This window comes from Pseudorasbora parva, chromosome 8, assembly GCF_024679245.1.
Source record: "Pseudorasbora parva isolate DD20220531a chromosome 8, ASM2467924v1, whole genome shotgun sequence".
NCBI classification, from domain to species: Eukaryota; Metazoa; Chordata; class Actinopteri; order Cypriniformes; family Gobionidae; genus Pseudorasbora; species Pseudorasbora parva.
The window spans coordinates 6,845,189-6,862,579 of NC_090179.1; the positions used below are offsets into that span (position 1 = coordinate 6,845,189).

The 17,391-nt window shown below is 40.0% G+C and overlaps 1 protein-coding gene across 7 annotated transcripts in view; it reads right to left on the reverse strand.

Moving 5' to 3' along the window:
- Window positions 1–17,391, reverse strand: part of dock10 (dedicator of cytokinesis 10) — a 213,338-nt gene that overhangs the window by 59,854 nt on the left and 136,093 nt on the right. For 5 of the 7 annotated variants that reach the window (XM_067450016.1, XM_067450018.1, XM_067450019.1 and 2 more), the window contains exons 22-35: window positions 16,484–16,567; window positions 16,299–16,391; window positions 13,793–13,911; window positions 13,646–13,715; window positions 11,640–11,753; window positions 11,483–11,554; window positions 10,469–10,615; window positions 6,951–7,034; window positions 6,507–6,603; window positions 6,348–6,380; window positions 3,673–3,851; window positions 3,039–3,155; window positions 1,950–2,073; window positions 397–506 (exon numbers count right to left, since the gene is read on the reverse strand). In XM_067450016.1, coding sequence (XP_067306117.1) covers window positions 397–506; window positions 1,950–2,073; window positions 3,039–3,155; window positions 3,673–3,851; window positions 6,348–6,380; window positions 6,507–6,603; window positions 6,951–7,034; window positions 10,469–10,615; window positions 11,483–11,554; window positions 11,640–11,753; window positions 13,646–13,715; window positions 13,793–13,911; window positions 16,299–16,391; window positions 16,484–16,567 — 1,443 coding nt within the window. The remainder of the gene's footprint in view (window positions 1–396; window positions 507–1,949; window positions 2,074–3,038; window positions 3,156–3,672; window positions 3,852–6,347; window positions 6,381–6,506; window positions 6,604–6,950; window positions 7,035–10,468; window positions 10,616–11,482; window positions 11,555–11,639; window positions 11,754–13,645; window positions 13,716–13,792; window positions 13,912–16,298; window positions 16,392–16,483; window positions 16,568–17,391) is intronic. The other 2 variants (XM_067450021.1, XM_067450015.1) reach the window with 1 other exon arrangement.

Below are 17,391 nucleotides of genomic sequence, written 5' to 3' on the forward strand. Positions count from 1 at the left end.
CACTTCACAGACGATTTATTGACACTCATTTGTGTCATTTTATTCAACCGGAAGAACAGCTCAATCCACACGTCATGTGTCATTACTCCATTTCCATGTCATTGCATATACGCAGTACTCTCCAGTTTCGTTTTTTCGATCCGATCAAGTGTTTACATGTCCTCTCAATCGGATTACAAAAGGAATAAACCACCCCATACGATCCGAATGAAATTCAGAAACTCAGATCTGGCCAATTAATTCTTATTGATGTGGAAACGTGACTTTTCCGATTATTCAGACTGCGCTACTAATATTATTACAATCGTATTATTATTATGAACCATGTAAACTCAGACTCTGCAAGATGTGCTCCCTGTTCAAAATGTAAATTCTTGTACATGAGTCGTGGCTTACCTTTTCACATCCATCCATCTTCTCACTGTTGCTGCGATTCGACTCAATGCTGATGAGAGAACCTCTGGAGTCTGCATTATTAGCTGTTGATACGGCCAGCGAAGAAAAGGCTGGGGAAGCAAAAGGTGTACATGTGAAAGGCAGTTTGTATTTTTAATTTTTTAATTTATTTGTGGGTGCGGGGGTTGTCAAGCTCCAAAAAGGACCAAACCCCCCCCCCATAAAAGTAGTGTTTGGCATCAATAATGTCACAAAAATACCAACAACATTGAGGGTGAAATGACACAATCTTAAAAGGTCAATCTCATGTCAATCTTGAGTACCTATAGAGTAGTATTGCATCCTTCACATCTCCGAAAAGTCTTTAGTTTTATTATATTTATAAAAGAAATATGGGCTGTACCGAATCTTTCCGGAAAAAAACGAGCGCCTGGAGGCGTATCGTGTGGGCGGAGCTAAAGAATGACAAGCGCGCAAAGCGGTGACGTCCTCAAGCGTGGAGAAACCCATGGCTATCGATCTCAGCTAATAGATATATGATCCAGAATCAGATCCGGAGGCTGAAATAAATTGGACAGGAGAAACAGCAACATCAGGACGTCTGTCTCTGTGGTATGGACTGTATTTAGTGGCCTGTCAACATTTGTGTGTGTTTACTCTCAGTTTATGAGGACATGATTCGGTTTATGGACTATTGTATGTGACTAAACCTTAGCAGTAGCAAGCAAAACGGTTTTGCATGTCAGACTAGTGTAACGTTATACAGAGAACAGCAATGGAGTAACCGTTAGCGCATTTGAATGACGAAGCACGCGATCGTGTCGTTTACTGATGTTTACTCATGCGACGATAGCCGACAGCACAGACATTTGAAGCAGTTTTACTCACCGGCTGCTTCCAAAGCAGGACCGAACCTTTATCGCTGGGACCGCTCCGTCTAAAACACACTTCTTTGGTATGATTTGGTGAAGTCCTGACAGCAGTGAACGGTGGAGATCCACTTTGCGACGCGACTTAAGCGATGTTGTGAAGCTTCCCGTCATTTCTGCGTTCAAATCGGTTCAAATGCAGCGCTGCCTTCCCAGAATGCTGTGCTGAAGCGTTGAAGTCGCTCGACGTCACCCATAGGAATAAAGTGGAGCGCGGCGCGGACTATAACGACAGAAGTGTTCACGTGTTCATCTGCAGCTGAGCGAGTGTTTATGGGCGTGCATTTCCTCTCTCGCTCTAGTCACGCGCGCACCCTACCGGGAGAAGAGCCCGTACGGCCCATACAAGGACCTTCCGCTCTATCGACGTCAAGCCGAGCCATACTCGAAAAAAACTCTCCGAAACTTGTGAGAAACCGGAAGGAGTATTTTTGACACAGAAATACTCCATCAAACGTCCAACATTAGTTTTTGAAACTTTGTCTATGTTTAGGATGGGAATCCAAGTCTTTAACAGTGTAAAGAGCTCAGTATGCATGAAACAGCATTTCACCCCCCCTTTAAGTATTGTAAATTGTAATAGACCGTTTATTTTTGTGTGTAGTGCTCTATCTAAGAACATACCTATACCTGTAATGGAGTTGAGCACTTCCTTGGAGAAGGAGGCATCCATTGAGTTCCCGTGGCGTAAGACATGGGTCACCTGACCTGCCAAACCTACACCCACATTCAGATCATCTCTGGAACCCTGCGGGACATTATTGTGTGGAGTGGGAGAGAAGGTAATGAGATTTCATTCTGATTATTGGAGAAGGGTTTGTCTAAACTCGGGGGTGTGAAATGACGGGTCATTTTTGGTTTTTGGTTATGGATTTGTATGTGACTGTGTCAAAATTTTACTCAAGAAATTTCCCATAATTCATTTAAATATAAAAAGAAAAAAATTATTCACATTTATATGTACATAAAGTATTTAAAAATGGAATGTAATATGTTTCTTAGTTTTAGGTATAAACTGATAGAATCAAGAGACGATGGAGATTTTTGCTGAACAAAGTTTATAAAGCAACCGGTTTCATTATTACATTTATTGAAAACTGGCTGACAATAGTGAAAATATAGGCTGGATACCAGCCGAACTCAGCCCCGCGGCTACATCAGTTGAGCTCGGGCGGTTCGCTCTGGACTTGATCTGTAAAGGAGTGATTATGCCTGTACAGAAACTGACCAATGAAATCATCAGAGCGGGCTTTAGACGATGACGGACAGATGATCAACAGTAACGTAATCATCACGTCATCAAAGGGCTTTCTTTTCTCTGCACAAAATATGATCCCAAAAAGCAATTTTTATGACTTACAGGCAAAATAAAAGGATTAGGAGGGAGCAGCTGTGCTATCAAACATAATACAAGTGCTTTGTAGCAATCCATTGTTTTGTTGAGCTCCTTCTTAACAAGTCCCAAGTGAGGTTAAATTTTGCCCAAGTCTGGCTTTTATTTTTTTGCATTGTATTTGGTGTGAAATCGATTATTAATATGACTAATATTATAAATAATAAACAATACTCAAGTATAGTAAAGTTACTCAAGCACTTTACACCCCTGTTTAAACTTCAGAGCTTGTTTAACTGATATCAGTTATTGATTAAAACAAGAGCAATGCTTCTATATTATGTTTAATATCCATTGATGAATATCCCCAGTGAGTGTACCTGGTCACTAGCCGTCAGGCAGATTGGAAACAGATCTCTGAGGAAAAAGCGAGGCATGTTGTCAAGGATCAGTCCATAAAGAGGCAGGTACAGCGATGCTATCCGTGCCTGTTTCTCCTACACACACACGCACACGCACACGCACACGCACACGCACACGCACACACACACAAAATTCAGTTAACAACACAATTCACGATTTACAGAAATTACAGAAAAACTACACTGTAAAAATATTTTGTTGATTTAACTTAAAAAAGTAAGTATAGGTTGCCTTAAAATTTTGAGTTTATTGAAATTAAAAATTTGAGTTGATACAATGAAGGAAATTGGTTTAATAAATAGAAACTCAAAATATTATTGAATGATGAAAATGACAGAATTTGTCATGTTTACTGCATCATCACAAATAAAACACACACAATTACCCAATATGCACACAAAATATTTTAATAATATTTGAATAAAGGTTGTCGAATCTCAAAAATGTTCATTGTATTAACTCTTTTTTTTTTATTTCAATGAACACAAAATTAAGGCAACCAGGTTACTTATTTATACTTATATATACATTTTTTATGTATATTTTTTATGTATATAGTATATTTTAAGTGCTAACATTGACAAAATTCACCTTTACGGCATAACGGGAGTCCAGTGAATGTTTGGCCATGAGGTTCTTCAGGCAGGCCAGGGCGAGGTGTCTCAGGTCTTGCTCGTCTTGCAAAGCCAGCCCCAGCTCTCGCAATAACAATCCTGTGAGAAAATGTTTCCTGCAGAACTCTTCTGTCAAACTATACTCTGGAAAGCCCACTGAGAGGTAAGACAGAGACAGAAAACACACCACTGTTAACCTTCTTAAAGTGATCCCTTACGGAAAGAAAATATATTTCCCTATATATGAATGATCAACATATTAAATTATATATAAATAAAAATATACCAAATAATATCTTAAAACATATAGAATAATACATAAGCAATTGCCGCATTTCATATATTGAAAAATATGTGACTATATATTTACTAATATATAATAAAGCATGTAATTTTGTATTCAGTAATACACTTCAGAATATATTTGTGATCGGATATGGTACTGCGTGTGTATAATATATTGCATATATAGCACACCTGTATGTACTAAAGCATTTAGCAAAGAGACTGTGCTGAAGAGAGCCCCGATATTACTTTTTACATTACAAAATAATTCACCTTAAAACACTAACAGATCTACCCCTATATTACAAAACACAAGATTTTTTTTTTTACATTTATCTCTACTTTAACAGTCAGAAGCAAAGCATGCTGGGAAAGAGAAATCTGCTGTAACTCATTCTGTGAATGTGTGTATACACTGATCAGGCATTACTATATTAATATTAATATTAACATCAATATTAATATTAATATCAATATTATTATATATTAGGCAACAAGTGAACATTTCATCATTTTGTTAGAATCAGGAAAATGGGCAAGCGTAAGGATTTGAGTGAGTTTGACAAGGGCGGCTGAAATTGTGACGGCTAGACGACTGGGTCAGAGCATCTCCAAAACCGCAGCTCTTGTGGGCTGTTCCCGGTCTGCAGTGGTCGGTCTCTATCAAAAGTGCTCCCAGGAAGGAACAGTGGAGAACCGGCCACAGGGTCATGGGCGGCCAAGGCTCATTGATGCTCGTGTGGAGCGAAGGCTGGCCCGTGTGGGCCGATCAAACAGACGAGCTACTGGAGCTCAAACTGCTCCAGAAGTTAATGCTGGTTCTGATAGAAAGGTGTCAGAATACACAGAGCATCTCAGTTTGGGGCGGCATAGACCAGCCAGAGTGCCCATGTGACCCCTGACCCCTGAAAGCACCAGCAGAACTGGACCACGGAGCAACGGAAGAAGGTGGCCTGGTCTGAGGAATCACGTTTTCTTTTACATCACGTGGATGCGTGGCTTACCTGGGGAACACATGGCCCCAGGATGCACTATGGGTAGAAGGCAAACTGGCAGAGGCAGTGTGATGCTTTGGGCAATATTCTGCTGGGAAACCTTGGGTCCTCCATCCATGTGGATGTTACTTTTACACGTACCCCCTACCTAAGCATTGTTGCAGACCCATGAACACCCTTTAATGGAAAAGGTATTCCCTAGTGGCTGTGTTGGAATGGTTTGAGGAGCACAACAACATGTTTGAGGTGTTGATTTCCCCTCCACATTCCCCAGACCTCAATCCAATCGAGCATCTGTGGGATGAGCTGAACTAACAAGTCCAATCCATGAAGGCCCCACCTCACAACAGGACTTAAAGGATCTGCTGCTAAGCTCTAGGTGCCAGATACCACAGAACTTCAGGGGTCTAGTGGAGTCCATGCCTCAACGGGTCAGGGATGTTTTGGCCGCAAAATGGGGACCAACACAATATTAGGAAGGTGGTCATAATTATATGCCTGATTGAAGTATATGTGTGTACATACATTGGAATAAACCTCATTGGTTCTTGCTGAAGTTAAAACGTGCTGCGTTATACAAGAATGAACCTCATTGGTCCTTGTATGTCAAGCGAACATTCTTGAGATCCTGTTTACCATCACTGATATGTTGATGAATGTTTATATGTGAAAAAAAGCCTAAATTAAGTCTGTTCGTTGTATAAAACGTCAGTGTTTCTTCAGAAAACACTGGATTATTTTAGTGACCTCTCAATTAACTTTTTGAAGCTTCAAACCGGTAGTTGCATAGCTGTAGATGGAGAGACACATTTCTCTTAGATTTCATCAGAAATATCTTCATTTGTGTTCCATAAGGTGAATGAAAGTCGTAGGGGTTTGAAAAGACAAAAGGGGAAAACGAAAACCGCCGCCCGTACTATTGGCCAGGCGATGTCCACTTTAGTGGTCTAGGAGCGGCATCTCTGGCTCAACCTGGCCGACATAGGGAGACCGATAAGTCCCGGTTCCTGGACTCCCCTATTTCGTCGGCTGGGTTGTTCGGCGACGCGGTCGAGATAAGAGTAAATAATGACTGAATTTCCCTTTTGCCAATATATAATGTCAGTCCCTTCACATCTGTGTATTGACGCCAAAGGTTTCTCATTAAAAGTAATGGCGTTCCTAGGTAGTTACTATATAGACGTCAAGCATCTTAATAGTGATATACAAGGCGTTTGACCCTGCTTCAGTTTTGGACGCCTTTGGAGTGACAATGAGTTGGATTTCCTGAACAATCAGACTGGTTTTACTTTTTTTTATAAGCTTTTAGCATTTATTGAATAAATGTTATATTTAATTATATCAAGTTCAATAAAACACACGTAATAGTTACCCTGAGCACTTTGGGTTTCCGGTGATTCCTTGTCTGACAGAGAGAGAAGCAAGACAGAGAGACTGTTAGGTGGGGTCTACAGTATGTAATGAGAATTTAGATAAGCATGAAGTTATGTGAATGAGACACAAAGAGGCGGAGATTGTGGTGCTCTCTGACCTGTGATTCGTGCAGACGGGATGGGAAGACTCAGAGGGACATAGTGCTCATAATTACACACTTCCCTTATGAACTCAAACTTCAGCTCAAACAGCGTCTGCGAAAATAACATTTCCATCCAAAAACATTGGATGATAATCTTCGCAACATAGAGCTTCATGAACAGAGACAGTCAATGAATTAAACAGCCAGACAAAAACACACATAAATGATACACAAATATCATTACATAAGATTTATTTTTCTGTCTTTTAATGTGTCGTGTTCTTGTGTTAATGCAAAAGCTGTGCTCACACTAGACACACTAGACCTGAGCCAAGAGGTCAGTCTGTCATGATCAGATTCTCTATTGCTCACACATCCTCTTGTCATACAATGCATTTGAATGGAAGTCAATGGTTACTGCTGTGCTACTCTGGTGAGAATGTTTAAAATGTGGCGTACCTTATTGTCACTGGCTGTGATCATGTTTATGTAGTTGCTGATCAGTTTAAAGGTGAAGCCTCTGTCCATGAACGTGAAGCACCGCTGAGGATAGGAAATACACATTTATATCCCGATAGCAAACTACAGTTTATAACAAGCTGTTAAGAAAAGGGTGAATGCTGTGGGAATCACAACATTTAAAGGACAACTCCGGTGAGAAATGACCCTAGGGGTAATTAACAGATGGTTTCCGAGTAGATCATTCTCTGGGATGCGCTTTCATGAAAATCGAATGTAAAGAGTTTTATCTCTAAAACAGATTAGCTTGTAACGCGAGTGTATGAGGCACAGGATAAGTGAAATTAAATGGCTAGTTAATACCACTAACAAGGCTCAAAATAGCCTCACACTAACACAGCAGCATAATGAGGGTCCCTACATGCAAACCGAAGCATTGAGAACTGTGTAAGAGTACAAACAGTTTAATAAGAAGATAATTTATAAACACAGCGCATTACGCGTTTACAGACGGCAGCCATCTTGGAAAACAGTCTCGACGAGTCGATCCATGAATGCTGTGCTAAGTGAGCTGATCGATAGGAATTAAGTTTGTGAAATCTAATTACATGGAAATGCATGAATTATATCTGTTTATTAAAATATATGGTTGACAGTGTTGGGAGTAACGCATTACAAAATTAATACATTACAGTAACTTATTACTTTTTGATGTAACACAGTAGTGTAAGGCATTACTAATTCATTTTCTATAATATTTTACTCTGTACATTTCCAGTAACGCTTGCGTTATCCCCCCCACCACCACCACCACCAAAAAAGAAAGAAAAGAAAATGGAAAAGGAAAAAAATTGCGATACATTAACGAATGAAAAATGCAAGTTATTACCTGTTCGTGGTCAGTCAATAGCCGCGTGTGGTGTCCAGGTTTGTAAATAAAGACCTAATGACAGTTTCTGATATATTTGTATAGCGATTTACTTTATTCATCTCCCTTTTGCTGGTGTACATTTGTATAGCCTATTGTGTGACATAGTCCAGTGCGTGTTTAGGGCGGATTTAACCGAAGTGCCACAGGCATGATTTCAGCCTCTGTGCTCGAGCTGGCCAGAGGAAAAGTGGCTAAAGAAGGTTTAAAGGCTCTGTCGTTTAAAAGAATAGCACAACGGCGAGCGCGTCGAAGAACGGACGAGAGACGAGGCGCGCTGCTGAGCCAAACTAAACACTTGGGTGAAGATGACAGAATAAGACTAGCCTACTGCACACTGTGGTTTTGATTTTTTTTTAAGTATTTAAAGGTGCACTATGTAGTATTTTTGCAGTAAAATATCCAAAAACCACTGGGCCGGTGTTATATATTTTGTTCAGATGAGTACCTACAATATCCCAAATGTTTCAAACTATTTGTAAATTGTGAGAAAATTGCTATTTTAACTAATGACCGGGACGTTTCAGCATTGAGTCTGAGGGAGTCGCCTGTCAATTGCGTCATATCTGCGCTACCCTCGGTTTCGGCTTTTATTTTGCAGGAGTGCTTTACTCTTAGCAGTGTGAACAAGTGAACGCACGGAGTAAAGTCATAACATCGTTTTATTCACACTTAAATGTATCTAATATGATAAACAGAGCTCCATTACCTCAAAATCATAACCGGAAGAGCGGATCTGTGCAGGCACCCGGCGAATGAGTCCCGTCCCGTCATAATAAAAGTCCCGGTATTCGCGAGGCGGGTATTTGTTTAACAATCGCTCCAGCAGCTGTGCTCAGGTCCACAACACTCGGTCCTGCTCTGCTTTAGACTACAGTAACGTTAATAACCGCATGCATGAACGTGATTTCTGCCCGAGTCCTATTTTCCACCGGCTGTGATGAGAAGACCACATCTCCCAAGATGCTGCGCTCACACTTTGCGTCATCAAACTACGATTTGTTTTGAATAGGCGCCCTCCAGTGGATGAAAGCTGCATAGTGCACCTTTAAGTCATTTAGTTCAGTTAGAGAACAGGCCGTTCAAATAAAAACTAGTGTCTGCTATAAGCATGATCCGAACGAGCATCGCAGCAGGAGTCAGATCTTTAGCTGGCAGATGATCGCGGAAGATTTAGTTTCAAAGTGAAATGTAAAAGCGCCTATTAAAGGGTTTGTCATTGTGTTGTGTTTTTCATTAAGAATAATAGGCAAATTTTAAACCGAAACTAAAATCTGCTTGGCCACAAAGAGCGCGCATTTACTGACGAGCTGTCATTCACGGTGTGCGCGCACTGGCGCATTTTCAGTTCATATGGAAGCATAACTTAGGAATTAATTAAAAGCACTCACTTTGCATCCGCTCCCGTTATTAATGCCTGAGCGGCAGTGCGCATGTTCCTGTTATTACCGGTGTTGTCACATCACACTTTGATTAACCGGTGGGAAAATGTCCCCACCGTCACATCTCTACTGTACATTCGCTAGATGGATGCACATAGCTTCGAGTTTATCACAGATAAGGACAAGAACGTAGGCTAGTAGTCAAATGTAAATGCAGTCAAATGCAACCTTTGTCTAAAACCGAAATTCTATCAATGTCGCAACAATAAGAAAAGAACAAATGCACATATTGTCAACTTAGAGTTTACACACAGTTCTGTTGTGTCTATGAACAGAAGCTATTCCCAGATAATCACTTTACCTCTACAATACTTATAACAGATTGGATCGTTTGTGATTCTGTCTGTCATGATTTCTTGCATTGTCTTGAGCCGATTCTCTATTGTTAGCCTGATACCCCACAGTCATTATGGTTCATCATATCCTTCTTCTACTGGATATAAGATGCTCTCTGGTAGCCTACATCTCAGAATGTTAAGAGCTACTTCTGTAGTTATTTTGGTGAAAGTAACTCAAAAGTAATACAGGAGTAATGTAACGCATTACAATTCTGAGACAGTAATATTGTAATGTAAAGAATTATTTTTAAATAGCAGTAATAAGTAATCTATAATATATTACAGTTTGGAAGTAACTTGCACAACACTGATGGTTGACTAACTACAAGGGAAGAAGGCGTCCCATATGAGACTATAAGTCACAGTTCATCATTTAGCACAGCGTTCATGGCTCAACTGGTCGAGACTGTTTTCCAAGATGGCTGCCGTCTGTAAACGCGTAATGTGCTGTGTTTATAAAGTATCTTCTTATTAAACTGTTTGTACACTTACACAGTTCTCAATGCTTCGGTTTGCATGTAGGGACCCTCATTATGCTGCCGTGTTAGTGTGAGGCTATTTTGAGCCTTGTTAGTGGTATTAACTAGCGATTTAATTTCACTTATTCTGTGCCTCATACACTCGCGTTACAAGCTAATCTGTTTTAGAGATAAAACTCTTTACATTCGATTTTCATTAAAGCGCATCCCAGAGAACGATCTACTCGTTAACCATTTGTTAATTACCCCTAGGGTCATTTCTCACCGGAGTTGTCCTTTAAAAATGCACTGATCTGACTGATCTCAGTTGTAGTGTGCTGCTGTTCCTGACCTTCACGAAGGCCGCTATGGCCATATTAGCGCTGCGCGTCTCCTCTGCAAACTCCTTATTCTTCCAGAAGATGTGATCGGACATTGTCATGATCAGGGTTTCCAATCGACTTTGAAAAGCCCCAGGAAATCGTTGCGGTCGAGGGAGCTGAGCAAACACATTTGATACACATTTCTTACAAAATCACAAGTTTGACAAAGTGAACAACCCAGAAGACACAATACATTTCAGTTTTAGCATTTACTATGATGTGCTGGTGTTATGGAGAAGATAGCATAAAAGTGCAAACTTAGGTCTAATATATTACAGCGGAACTGGACTGTCTGTTTTACATCAGAAATACGTTCTTTGGAAAGGAAAGTAAGGTCTGAGTATTTACTGCAAATCACAAGTTTAGGACTGCACTGAGCTTCCGAAAACATTTATAATAAATACTGTTTTAGTTGTAAATGCTTAACTAAAGCACTGGAAGGCAATTAATAAATATTGATTTATTATCAATAATTTATCATAGTAAAAGTAAAAAATAAAATAAATAAATAAATAATAATAAAAACTAAATTGATAAATATATATATATATATAAATATATATATTTTTTTTAAATAAATAATAATAAATCAATAAATCAATAAAAACGAAATGGTAAATAAAAAAATTAAATGGTGTGCCGCTGAAAATGTGACAAGCATTTAACTGTAATATTAAGAAACGGGAGGATATAGAGACTGAACATGCTGTTGCTTGTGAGCGTGTGAGTGAGTGTGTGTGTAAGAGAGAGTGTGAGTGAGCAAGTGAGTGTGTGTGTGTGCGTGTGTGTGTGTGTGTGTGTGTGTGTGTGTGTAAGAGTAAGCGCGAGTGTGTCTGCACACAAAAAGTTTATTTATAGTGAAACATAAAATTTAAACATTTCCTGTCAAATCAAACCAAGAGTGTTGAATATAGCCTACCATTAAATTATAAGATAAAAGGAAATGAGTAGATGCTTTACATGTCCGCTAACTCAATATTTACCTTAAGCATAGATGAGTCCAGCAGATGCTGAGCCATCGACTTCACTATGATCTCTAGAAAGAACCACGAGAACTGCAGAGAACCAAACAGATATCAAATGACAGGATTAATAAAGGGCCTTGTCTTCTTTAAGAGAGAAATGGTTACGTTAGCTCACCTTGAGGACATTCCTTATGACCGCCTGTTCGTTGCTCTTCAGGTCAGAGGTCATTCCCTTGGCCAACTCTTCGTGAACGGTTCTGAAGCCACATGCTTCAGTCTTAAAGATGAACTGGTTAAACAAAAGAGAAATACAAACGTGTCCCATGTTCTCATTCACACTCATTCTTTTGCCAAACACAGAATAAAAACCTCAATAGGAAGCAGATTATTATTTGAAAATATAGTAACACTATGGGCCCTATCTTGCACCCAGCGCAATTGACTTTGTACACCGACGCATGTGTCATTCCTATTTAGCACCCGCGCAAAGCGCACTTTCCCCTCCACAGAAGCACGTCGCTAAACTAGTGAATGAACTTGCGCTACGCAGACCAGTGTAGGTGTAGATAATGTGTGAGGTATGGACAGTTCCTGGTTTGAGACCAGAGTAGGTGTAGATAATGTGTGGGGTATGGACAGTTCCTGGTTCGAGACCAGTGTAGGTGTAGATAATGTGTGAGGTATGGACAGTTCCTGGTTTGAGACCAGAGTAGGTGTAGATAATGTGTGAGGTATGGACAGTTCCTGGTTCGAGACCAGTGTAGGTGTAGATAATGTGTGAGGTATGGACAGTTCCTGGTTCGAGACCAGTGTAGGTGTAGATAATGTCTGAGGTATGGACAGTTCCTGGTTCGAGACCAGTGTAGGTGTAGATAATGTGTGAGGTATGGACAGTTCCTGGTTCGAGACCAGTGTAGGTGTAGATAATGTGTGAGGTATGGACAGTTCCTGGTTCGAGACCAGTGTAGGTGTAGATGATGTGTGAGGTATGGACAGTTCCTGGTTTGAGACCAGAGTAGGTGTAGATAATGTGTGAGGTATGGACAGTTCCTGGTTTGAGACCAGTGTAGGTGTAGATAATGTGTGAGGTATGGACAGTTCCTGGTTCGAGACCAGTGTAGGTGTAGATAATGTGTGAGGTATGGACAGTTCCTGGTTCGAGACCAGTGTAGGTGTAGATAATGTGTGAGGTATGGACAGTTCAAGGTTTGAGACCAGTGTAGGTGTAGATAATGTCTGAGGTATGGACAGTTCCTGGTTCGAGACCAGTGTAGGTGTAGATAATGTCTGAGGTATGGACAGTTCCTGGTTTGAGACCAGAGTAGGTGTAGATAATGTGTGGGGTATGGACAGTTCCTGGTTCGAGACCAGTGTAGGTGTAGATAATGTGTGAGGTATGGACAGTTCAAGGTTTGAGACCAGAGTAGGTGTAGATAATGTGTGAGGTATGGACAGTTCCTGGTTCGAGACCAGTGTAGGTGTAGATAATGTGTGAGGTATGGACAGTTCCTGGTTCGAGACCAGTGTAGGTGTAGATAATGTGTGAGGTATGGACAGTTCAAGGTTTGAGACCAGAGTAGGTGTAGATAATGTGTGAGGTATGGACAGTTCCTGGTTCGAGACCAGTGAAGGTGTAGATAATGTGTGAGGTATGGACAGTTCCTGGTTCGAGACCAGTGTAGGTGTAGATAATGTGTGAGGTATGGACAGTTCCTGGTTCGAGACCAGAGTAGGTGTAGATAATGTGTGAGGTATGGACAGTTCCTGGTTCGAGACCAGTGTAGGTGTAGATAATGTGTGAGGTATGGACAGTTCCTGGTTCCAGACCAGTGTAGGTGTAGATAATGTGTGAGGTATGGACAGTTCCTGGTTCGAGACCAGAGTAGGTGTAGATAATGTGTGAGGTATGGACAGTTCCTGGTTCGAGACCAGTGTAGGTGTAGATAATGTGTGAGGTATGGACAGTTCCTGGTTCCAGACCAGTGTAGGTGTAGATAATGTGTGAGGTATGGACAGTTCCTGGTTCCAGACCAGTGTAGGTGTAGATAATGTGTGAGGTATGGACAGTTCCTGGTTCGTCCCAGAACCAGGAAATGTCCATACCTCACACATTATCTACACCTACACTGGTCTTGATCTAGCCCTCGGAAGTAGCTGAGACATGCGTAAGTGAAATAATACCTTTATGTAAGAGTGCAAATAGTGGTCCATGTTCTCCTCATGACACTTGGATAAGATGTGGACCAGGACCCTGATGAAGAAGATGTAACGTTAAAGTGAGAATCACACCTGAAAGATCTCTGTGGAGTCAGTGATGGGTTTCTATACCTGGTGCAGCTGGTGGTCACTTCATCACTGTCGTTTTGGGTAAGCACTTTGAAGAGCTGGTTGAAGATAACAGGAAGGAAGCGAACTATGACATGAATCCTGTCCATACTCAGGAGGCCCTGGGAAGACAAAAGTTTAAATAAAAATATGGCCTGATTCCCCTTAAAATAGCAAGGATTATTTAAAGGACATTACTAAAACTGTCAGGATGAGTATTAGCTTCACAAAAGTTACTTGCTTCAGTCTTCAGAGGATTTACACAGTAATTACAATATAGTGTTATAATATTTTGAATAGCCTTCAGAAACATAAAAAATAATGACAAAATGAAACGATTCTTAGATTATGTGAGTAAGTGTCTTAATAGTCATTCACTCAACTAATTCGTTCAAAAAATGCTGATTCATTCAGGAATGAAGCAAGTGGCTGTCTATGGGACATTAAATAATTCACTCAACCGATTCGTTCAAAGAATCAGATTCAACTGCTACATATTTACACTTAAATTGATACTGGTCTGTGCTTATCTACAAAAAAAAAAAGCATTTTCTCATGCAATTCAATTTTCTCATTCAAATTTTGATAGTTGAGTAAACTATCCTAAATAAACACCTAAATAAAACCAGTGGTGTGCCAAAGAAGTAGGCTGTGGGTGCAGATGCGAGATGCTAGAACCTACATTCATATATCTGAAATAATCAGCTTATATTTCTCTGGCACATATATTGTCAAACACATGCCAATAGAGAAGAAAGTCATTTCTAGTCCCTGCCCAGCGCAATTTTTGTCAAAGCCTTCTTTAGTCCTGTTGTCTGATGAGAGAGAGATTATTTGTAATAATTGTGTGTTATTCTGGACAGAACTGTGGAAGAACTAAACGTGGCATGGGATGATCTTTGGTTGACCAATCAGTGGAACGGAGCGTTTCATGCCCGCCCACATGTGGAAATCCAAAATCCAAGACATTTTCTACCCCTGAACCTAAAACCATCAAATTAAGTTGTTTTTTTAAATCTTTTGTTGAAAACATATTTTTTGTTGAACATGGACCAAAATATGTATTTAGATTTTTAAAATCCAAAAATCGAAAGTCTAAATAAAGCCTCTGAATGTAAAACATTTACAACACAGTTTGCAAAAATACTCAAGCATAATGGAAGCCATCTGATGTTCATTTATCAATTGGTAATTAAAACATCAATATCACAATATCAGAGGAAACCAAGATATCTGCTCATCAAAGGCTGAAGTGAATGGCTCTGGTGGAATACATCCTATGGCATGCGATAATAATTTGTTGCATTATTACAGTTTACTGCATTATTACAGTTTACTGCAGTTAAACTGCACTACAGTTTCCGATGCCGTGATCAACGAGCATTATTCAAATGACTCTGTAGGCAATTGGATTGTCAACTAAACAGACCACAAGAGGCATGATCAACAGACAACGACCCATCATTTCTCTATCAGTCATCTTGTTAAATCAGCCAATAGCACGCCAGGTGGATAAGCCAGTCTGTGATTGGTTCCCGCAAAAGTGTAACAGAAGCAGTAGAAATTAATGTCTGGCAGATCAGGCTGGGCTTACCGAGTTTAACAGCAATGCTTATAAAAAATTAAAACTATTATGAAGTATTGTTGCATAAATAATAAATACATCAATTCTACCCACATTGCCTAGTCATCAATTATAAACTGTGATGCAATCAGTCAGGTCTAATTTAACAATGTCCATCCTCCACAGAAAACAAATGGGGATTTTGAAGGCAGAAATATTTGGATTGAAATATTCAAAAACCACTAGAGCAATATTATATATTTTGTTGACTTGTGTACTTACATTATCACAAATGTTCCCAAGAATGTTTAAATCCAGAGAAATAAGCAACTTTAACGAGGACACGGACCATGTCTGAAATGCATCATACCCGCGTCACCCTTGATTTTTAATTTGTAGAAACTTTGCTGTGTTTGATTAGACAGATGAGCAACTGTTTGGAAAATGAATCGTTCTACAGCTCAACACAGTTAGTCGTATTGTTTGCTTCTGGTTTTCTTGACTTACCGCACAGAGTACCATGTTTTACCATGCCTAATATGATCTCGCTCACGGCAGTGTGAACAAGTGTCTCATAGTCGCCGCTGAGTGAATGATACAGAGTAGCAATATAACATAAAATACTCAAATGTGTCTAATATGATAAAACAGTGCTGCGTTACCCCACATACACATGAGTGAAAGAAGAGGAAACTCTTGTCTGTGGCAGAACAAAAGCTCTGCAAAATCTAGGTGTCAACTAGCTACACCTTTGTTTTGAATAAGTGGTGAAAAAAGATATATTGTGGCTTTAACTAGAAACATCTTTTGCAAATAGCTACATGTCAGTCTCTAGAAAATAACTGTTTGTATATGTATAAAATGGCTTGCGCTTATAGCCTAGGCGTAATCATGGTACAGTTCTTGACTGGTTTTTATCTATGGTTAAGAATGGAATTGACTTACTTTAAGGCAGTTGAGGAAGTTTGAGGTAGGAGGTTGAGCGAGGTCTGCCTCTCGCTTTTGGCACTGCTGGAAGAAGCGGTTTAGATGGGGGTCCTGCACAAATGTCCATGGGAATTATGAGATCATAAAATATAAACAAGATAAAAAATACATTCTGTACATCTGGGACCATGGCTCTTTTCAACCTGAGTATAAACTGTAGAAAGCACCACAGTGGACACTTTGAAGATCTGCTTCCCCCCATCGACCCACTTCACATCGGAGCTGTTCTGCAAAGAAACATCGAACAATATTATGTATGTCTGTGAAAATTCCTCGCTATATCATGTGCGAATCGTCATTATTTGTCTTTGGGACTCCTGTTTTGAAATATTGCAAGTCTTTGGGCCTATTTTAATGATCTGAAGCGCATGGTGCAGGTGCACTTAGAGTGTGCACAAATCCACTTTTGCTAGTTTAAAGGTGCCCTAGAATGAGTTGAAACAATATGTTAAATTGTTCTCTGATATCTACATAGAGGGTATGTGGCTTATTTAAGGGCAAAAATTGTCCAGATAGTTTATCAGGTCCATTTACAACCCTATAAATTGTCCCTAGGATGTAATGCTCTGTTTTTGCCTTATTTGGAAGAGTCATGAATATTAATGTTGAGCTTTGCTCTGATTGGCTTATTTCAGCAGCTCACAGCAGTTCAGTGAAGCGGCTCGTGAGTCCTGACCGTCCTGACAGAACACAGACCGACTGATGACACTTTAAGCAGAACATCTCAAATGGAGATTGATAAAATGCAGCTTACTTGTTTATTGGTGTTTTCCGATCATCCGCACGTGAGAAAGAGCTCGTGCGGTTGCCAGATTTCAGTATTTTAAATCCCCCAAACAGAGCTTTTCTGTGAAAAGAACGTATATCCGGTGTTTTACCTAAACATGTCCAATCTGGCAACCATATACACGTGAGCTCGCTCTCGCGCGTGGATGATCTGAAAACACCAATAAACAAGTAAGCTGCATTTCAGCAATCTCCATTTGAGATGTTCTGCTTAAAGTGTCATCCAGTCTACATTTTAGACTTGTCTTTTTTCGGCAACGATATT